The sequence below is a fragment of the Pagrus pagrus genome (assembly GCF_965226575.1).
Source record: "Pagrus pagrus genome assembly, chromosome: 19".
NCBI lineage: Eukaryota > Metazoa > Chordata > Actinopteri > Spariformes > Sparidae > Pagrus > Pagrus pagrus.
Window position 1 is genome coordinate 12,731,874 of NC_140203.1, and position 7,878 is coordinate 12,739,751.

Consider the following 7,878-nt stretch of genomic DNA (forward strand, 5'->3'; position numbering starts at 1 on the left):
ATGTAGTCTAATGAATCAGAAGTTAGTCCCCATGCCTTTCCCATTTCACAGTCTATGAACTAATTACAGAGAAGCTACCAAAAAGAAACAATCACATATAAACAATCAGATCAACCACATAAAAAGCAACAAATATATGTAGTGTATCATCATTATATATACTATACATATATATATCTATATATCTCTTTGAATATCACAAAATATCTACTTTTGGTCCACTGTACAAAGATGATCTTCAAACAGGGAACAAAGGATGAAAGCATTTTTTAATGGGCTAAAAACTGAAGTGAAAATGTATCAGAGGTGAGAGAAAGCAATGCAGCTTTTCTCTATCGCGTTGAGATTTGTGCAGTACAGTGGTGTGTGTGCAATAAGGTTTGGTGACTGTGCTGCACGCGTCAAAAGGGCTGGCACCACTGGTTTGAGGTAGGGTGACTGATGGATGTGTTCCAACACACACACACACACAAGCACGCCGACAAACAGGTCTATATACACACACATGCACATAAAAACACAGCGCAGACCTGTGTTCACACATACACACTTCACCCAATAACAAAGGCTAATGCAACAATAGGCCTCAAGAGGGCAGAGTGAGGGCAGGAGCAAGGCTAAAGACCACAATTCAGATAAGTAGTGAGCTTAGTAGAGCTGATCCAGAGAAAAACAACAGGTGTGTGTCTGTGCCTGCATCCCTTGGTCTCAACACTGATGAGCCAGCCCAAATCCAGCCACGAGTCACCAGAAAAAAGCCAAAATCTGTGGCTGGGACAATGCAGAGGGGCTGTGGGGCTCTCTACAGCACACCGGCAGGACTACAAGGACAGCTGCATTTAAAGGATAAGGCACTATGATAAAGCCGAGGTACATTAAATCCCTGACATTCCTTCTGCTCTGCAACATGGCACTGTGGGACAGGAAACAGCTCTTGGGTGGGCCCGAATGGCTCACTCTCAGCTTCCTCTTGTTAGTTTGGTTTTGGTCCTTCGTGAACTGAAGAAATTTCATTAAGACAGAAACTGCAAAAAACAGGGGAACATGTCCGGTAAAGTTGCGTTCAAGATTACAGCTCATCACGACACTACAGAGCATCTAAAATGAACAAAGGCAAGCGTTATGCACAGAGTGCATAGAAAAGCTAGCATTGAGGAAGTGGTTTTGTACAGCCGGTCTTCTCAATCTCGTTTCTATATACACAAGTAGCAGCACAGATATTTCTTCAGGGGTTCCTTTCTCTGTGGCTAAAATCTATAAGCGGTTATCAGTGGGTGGCTACCATATAATTTTAAACAGAACAGACAAAAACGCCCCATGATCCTTTTTCAGATAGGATATGTAGGTCATACATAGAAAATCATCCCTTTGTTTTTTAGCTACATACAATACTCAAAATATTTTGTTCAGCCAAACTTGTGTCGGCAGTTGGAATGCATGTTTATATAAACTGTACTAAAATTAGGAGGGAGAAGTGGAGATTAAAACAAAACCAAACACAGTGATAGCACCATGAGTTTTGGGTAATACCAATTGAAAGTACAGCAAAACTATTTACAATAGGCAAAGGTCTTGAGTCGATGACTTTGCTCCACTGGGACTAGTGACATGGATTTGAGCTCTGAGACATCAGTAGTTTGAAGGACTTCAATTTTCCTCCAAGATCAAAGCCGTCTGTATAGACAGAGGCGTTAAGTCATGCCTAGGCAGGAAACATTTAACGGGTCAAATTAGTCCTCCTCCAGCTGCTGCATCGTGATAGAGCACAGACTTATGGGACGACGACACATCCAGAATCTAAGCAGTCAGACACGGACAGCACATCTCGGCCAGAGTATCATCATTTCAGCACTCCCCCACACAGACCCGGAGAGGAGACCGTTGTCCACACAAGTGCAGACAGAGACAATGCATGAAAAAGACGGAAACATCTAGACTCACAGAGAGAAAGATATGTGGAGAGTGAGATAGCAAAAATAGGCCAGACAAGGTTAGCCGTGCCCTCAGACCCTCAAACGGAGGCGTAGGTGTTGCCTGTGGCGCTGCAGTGGCGGATGGTGGGAGTACCAGCAGAGGGGGTTAGAATGTGCTCAGTGTGGTCTTGTGGGGGTTGGGGGAGCGAGTGGAGGACGCCTGGCTGGACGACCCCTACCACAGGGTGGGACCCGTCCTCTAGCGCTCCAACCTGGATCACCTGGATCACCTCATGCTCAGACTTCTCTCGCTTGGCAAGAGGTTCCCCGGACTCCTCCGTGTCATCTTCTAAGTCACTGTCCATCCCACTGGTTTCATCTAGAAGGGAGAATGCAACACATATATAAACACACTATTAAAAACTTAAATCACATAAAGGAAGATTCACACAGCTGGAGAAGAAGTAAAAAAAACTTGTTTAATTGAAAACATTTGTTTATGAACCTCATGTTGGCTGCACTGCTGCTACAGATGATCATGCTGTAATTTTGTCTTTTTCCATGATTAAGGATTTTCCAATTTTACATTAAAAAACGCCCAAAACAAAACACGTAACAAAAGCAACACAAATACATGAGTGTAATCATATTAAAAAGGCACAGTATGCCAGTGTGTGCAATCACATTTTATTGTCTTGAGGCCAAAAATGTCTGTGCGGGTGCACAGAAAGTCTCATCAGTCTCAGCTCATTAACCACACATTCAACTGACTGCTACCGACCTAAATGACCGCTGAATTTAACTGGTTATAAAAATAGTCTTTTGAGTTGGAAAATATAACTATTGCTCAAAAGCCGCAACAGTAATTAACACCAGGATCTCTTTTCTAAAGTACTGGTCGAGTTTTTAGGCGATATTCCTTTTTTTGCCACATACCTTTGTCAATGTTAGAGAGGGAGAGGGTGTTGAGGCTGTCGAACTGAAAACAGAGAGACAAACATCATGATTAGATGGGCCATTAGTTCAAATAGTTTTAATGTTGAAGTTGCAGTTTTGCTGTGAAGCTCCAGAAATCTTTGGTGGACTACAAAATATCACCCGCACTTACCCGCATGACGGTGAGTAGATAATGACCAAATTTTCACTTCTGGGTGAACTTATAATATTTTAAAGTTTATCTGATCTTAAAGAGCTACTACATTGTAATAATGCAAAACATCCTATCTGGAGTAATTTTATGAACCAATATAAAACAATCAAACAGAGGTAATTACACAGTATATCAGTCATTTATTGTAGTGAATCACGATTGCATTATAAAACACTATGAAGATAAGATGCCACTGTTGTACCTCCCCCATGACACCAATCGGTGTTTCTCCAGTTGCTTGGGCCACACGATGCTCCACTAGGTAAAACATGTACTCATCGTACAGCAGGCGAATCAGGTGGAAGGAACCGAAGCTGGCAGCACTACGCAGGGTCAGGTCCCTGATCACCATAGAACTGCGGAGACATGAAGACACTGTGAGTGTTTTGTCTTTTCAAAATAATGCTGTGCACTCACAGGTGTGTCTCAGTACATTTGTTTTTTTTGCAGACCTGTAGAAGGACCACTTGAGCAGGAACTGTCGAGCTGCTCTGGGGAAGCTGGGCCGGTGCTCATAAGGCTTGAGCACCTGAGTGACCACGTTCTCCAGCCAGGCCGCCCACTGCTCCAGAGAGCTTTGCTGCTGTAGTGTGGCCTTGAAGTCCTGCTCCAAGTGCTGAACCACTCCCTCCTCACACTGACACACCCATGATGCCTGCTCCTATACAGCAACATGGAGAAAGAACTTTATATGCACATAACTACAGTGAATTTTAAAAAAGTATTCTTTTGGAAGGAACAACAAAAGCACCACAACTGCATATCCAGACACAGAGAGCTGTTCTGACCTGTACGTTGGCAAAGTCAACACGGTTGAGATCACTCAGCATCTGGTTGATCTGTGACGTGTTTTGCAACACAGCACGTGCCGCTTGAGCCAGGTGGTTCAGAGATGTGTATCTGCGCAGTGTTTGCGCAAAGGCACTAACAGCGGCAATCTGTGAGAGGAGTGCACACAAATGTCCAGGTGTTACCTAGTGTAAGTATACATGCCTTTTAAAACTAATAGTAGAGGACTACTACTCTCAGATATTAAAGGTCCAGTGTGTCGGATTCAGTGGCCTCTAGGTTGCAGATCATGTGATCACATAAATCTATCTTGCCAAGCTTCAAGCTATGTGCTAGCACATGGTGGTGACTGTTCATTTGAAAACAATGGCGATCCTCCAGAGGTTAGCATAGATGCTGCTAGCATCAGTTATATCAGAACTGGAGAGTATTTAATTGAAAGAAGAGCAAAGAACAGCACTTAAGGCTTTTCTCAATCTCTTATGTTTTTGAAAGTGCCTGCCCTTTTCCAAACAGTGTCTGGCAACTCCTGGCTAGGTTAGCTGATTGCAACCAACTGAATACCCCTCACCTCACCCTCCCATATGTTGGCTGCTAAAAATGCAAAACATGCGAAAGGCACTACCTAGAGTCAGTGTTTAGTTTCTGTCCACTCTGGCCTACTGTAGAAACATGGCTGTGCAACATGACAGACTCCATGGAAGAGGATCTGCTCCCTCTGTAAATATTAAACGCCCAATCTAAAGTAAAGATTCTTAGTTTCAGTTGATTATACACAAATGAAAACATACTTATGAATATTATGTTACATTTCTGCTAATAGATCCCTTTAAATTCGACACAGTAGACCTTTAATTGTATATTTTAGGAACCGTAACAGATGACTATGCAGCATTTTCACTAGGCATGAAGTCTGTAAGTGTACCTTGGTCTGGATCATTCTCTGTGGAATGGCATTCATGGCATTATTGAGCCAACCTTCCAGGCTTTTGGCAAAGTTGCGAATGGCTTGAGTCAAGGCACCTGAAAAACAAAGACATTAAAACAACATCAGTGAGTTAACAATTGTGATGTTACAAATAATATGAGAATTGACACAGCAACATGTAAACGTGAAAGGTGGTGTGACTGTGGCTCACTGGGTATGGGTCTCAGGACATCAGGGATGAGGATCTCCACAAGGGCCTGGTACATTAGATGGTCACAGGTGCTCATCCATTTGAGTACAGCCTCGTTTCTGCACAGCACCAGTAGCTGTGAACGGGGGAGTCGTGCTTCAATCTCACTTACGCTGCTGAGGGGGGAACAAACCAGACTTAGAAAGATGCCTTGGAATTTTTTGAGATGACATTGAAATTAATTGAGTTCAAATATGTTCTGGAGGCTGGTGATTCTCTTCAGCAACAGGCTGACAGACTTCATTGGAGATAAACATCAAACATTGTATATTATAATCAGCTTGACCTCACCTGTTTTCTGTTACAGTGGCACCCTCTACAGAGTCAGGGGGAGAATAACGCCAGAATGTCTGCCACAACTTCTCAATTAGGCTGAACTGGAGGTTGACGACCACATCCAGGATAGCCTGGAACAAAAGCAGAAAATAAACAAAAATGGTGAATAGTTGTCACTGGAAGAAGAAGATATAGTGCTTTTGAAAGCTGTCTACAGACATGTAAGCTGAAACCCCAAACTATCTACATGGCTAATCACCACTAGGGGCATGTGAGGAAATGCTTTTGTTTTTAACGTACTTTCGGTGAGCCGACTTTAATCATGAGAAGAAGCTGAACAGCTGTCTGTCAGACCATAAGGCCTTGGCCGTCACTTGAGGATGACCCGATCTCTAGTTTCCCACACATTAAGAGAGCTGTGATTGAAGACTTCACAAGATGAAGAAGAAAATTCTGTTCCAAAATGCCAACCGATGGCATTTAAAAATCTCCGCCACTATAAGCACACATGACCTTTTCCGAAGTTTCGCAAAGTTTCCACACACTGTTGTGAAACCTGAGTCAGTATTGTCAGTTTCACTCGCCTTTTCTAATAAGATAGCTCAAATAAGATTAAACTAGTAAATTGCTGTCATGATAGACACTCCTTATATGTAAGGAGGGGAAAAAGATGAACTTGATTCTAGGAGAGAATGAGAATCTTAATAGAAAATAAGTGGTATAGATTTAGCGGGTAGTGACTGAAATGCAGCTAGTCCAGGCAGATCAATAGATGAGTGTACAGTCACAATGCCTGCATGGTCATATTGATGATGTTTTATCAATTAATTCTACAATATCGAAGGGATTACTTAGTGACCAGACCCCCTGTTCCTCCTGTGAATTACATGTATGTGCCATATTGAGCTGTGAACAGAATGCACTTCATCTAACCTCACAGTGCTCTCTGTAAAGGGACTGGAGAGCTTTCACATCCTCTGGGCTGATGTTCTCCGTATTGCTCTGTCCCAAGTCCAGCTCCACAAAGTCAGGGAGTGCCCGCGATGCATCTGTTGGGGTGACATTCAGCATATTTCAGTACACGTTACAGGTTTTTGGCTTTTCAAATTAAGAGAAAAGCAGCTGACCTAGGAACTGCTGGTGGTGTTGGCTCTGTGCAATGACTGTCTGCTCTGCTGCACCAGGAATAGGCTGGCCTCCACCTGAGTAATTCTCCCCAGAGCAGGAATCAAACTTTTGCACCGGTTTGAACCTGGAATCAAATGTTTCACCTCAGTATCCAGAAAAACTGCAACTTTTGTCACACTGCATGTCTGTATGCATGCGTAGTTGCCTGTGTTACCTCTGTTTCTGCTGAACAGGTTGCTGTCTGAGGGCCATATACTGCATGTCTTCTTGGAGTCTATTGAGCGGGGAGTCTGGTTTCACACGGATACCATAGTAATGATATTTGGAGTTCCCTCTGCAAGACAAAAAGAAAAAGTTAACACACATCGACTCAGAGTCTCAATGTTAGTTTTACAGGAAAGTTCAGATGGATGGGAAGAGAGTGACTGAAGAGAAGAACCAACAAAGCTTTTGGTGTTTGGGGATAGGGGTAAGAAGAGACAGGCAAGCATACTGCCATCTGATTAAAATCTTCTCGCCAAAGTGAAAAATTTACGTAAGAAAAATAAAACAAAAAAGGTAACCTTGTCCCAAGGCGCCTTGTACGGAGTCCCATGAAGATGGAGCGGATGAGTTTTCCAAAAGAGGCTGCATTTACAGGGTCCAGTTTCTGCTCCTGGCAGTGGCGCAGGTAATGATTATAGAGGGTGGATCGTGGTAGACTTACGCCCTCTGCTGTCTCATAGTTGTCCAACAGCCACTGGAGCTACAAGGGAATACATGTTTTTTACACGAGAGTCGCACACTGGTCCACGCAAAGTGTTTGCAAAGACTTCAGACTGTAATCTTGATGCTGCAGCGTCACACCTCCGCAAAGCATTTCTATAGCAGGCAGTGAATTTAAAGAAATAGTAACAATTAAAACTGGCAACAAAAACGGCAAGCTCCAAATCAAACTCAAATATATAAAAGAGTTGAGGCAGAACAGCAAGAGAGTGAGTCAAGCAAAAGTCAAGGTAAAGTGAGGGGAAGCATTCGTAAAAAGCAACTTACATGGCTGTTGAGCAGCGAGCTTCTCTGACTGGATAAACCCTCAGATTTTTGGAGCGTCTCAATCGCCATTTCAATCTGATAAACCATGAAGCACAGGACAACAAAATGTAAGAGGGGGGGAAATAAAAACAAAAAGAAAGAAAAATAAAGAGTTGACACATTAGTGGCCACTAGCAAAAAATAAAGAGAATCTAGAAAGGATCCCAAAGCAAGCACCACTACACCCAAGCAGAGCAGGACTATCAGTTATTTCGGGAAAATCTTTTCCGAGTTGAGAAACGGGGACATCGGCTCAATAGGATCAACTCAGTACATCAATCATGGATATCTGGCAGACAGACAAGTCTCCAAGATTCCGCCAGCACACATCCACTTATAACAACTATCATGTGCAGAGGAAAAGCCAGACTCC

General features: G+C 43.1%; 1 protein-coding gene across 2 annotated transcripts; it reads right to left on the reverse strand.

Moving 5' to 3' along the window:
• Positions 1-250: 250 nt before the first annotated feature.
• rfx3 (regulatory factor X, 3 (influences HLA class II expression)) lies at positions 251-7,568 on the reverse strand. Of its 2 annotated transcripts, none has more exons than XM_084383685.1 (13): positions 7,467-7,568; positions 6,998-7,179; positions 6,649-6,768; positions 6,434-6,558; positions 6,240-6,355; positions 5,322-5,437; positions 4,992-5,143; positions 4,778-4,875; positions 3,852-4,001; positions 3,516-3,724; positions 3,266-3,419; positions 2,850-2,892; positions 251-2,292 (listed from the first exon to the last, which is right to left on the reverse strand). In XM_084383685.1, the coding sequence occupies exons 1-13, from the start codon at positions 7,551-7,553 to the stop codon at positions 2,012-2,014; spliced, it is 1,833 nt and encodes a 610-aa protein (XP_084239811.1). In that variant the 5' UTR covers positions 7,554-7,568; the 3' UTR covers positions 251-2,011. The 2 variants fall into 2 exon arrangements, with proteins under 2 accessions (XP_084239811.1, XP_084239810.1); XM_084383684.1 differs by having other exon boundaries at positions 4,992-5,146.
• Between the last annotated feature and the right edge of the window lie 310 nt (positions 7,569-7,878).

What these genes read in the sequence shown, in the direction of transcription:
- rfx3 (XM_084383684.1), bottom strand. Translation starts at nt 7,553, where the DNA reads ATGGTTTATCAGATTGAAATGGCGATTGAGACGCTCCAAAAATCTGAG. An exon ending in TGTCCTGAGACCCATACCCA is followed by an intron (nt 4,876 to 4,991) that starts GTGAGCCACAGT and finishes TTTGTTTTTCAG; the next exon opens with GTGCCTTGACTCAAGCCATT. An exon ending in AGAGAATGATCCAGACCAAG is followed by an intron (nt 4,002 to 4,777) that starts GTACACTTACAG and finishes CTCCTCTCACAG; the next exon opens with ATTGCCGCTGTTAGTGCCTT.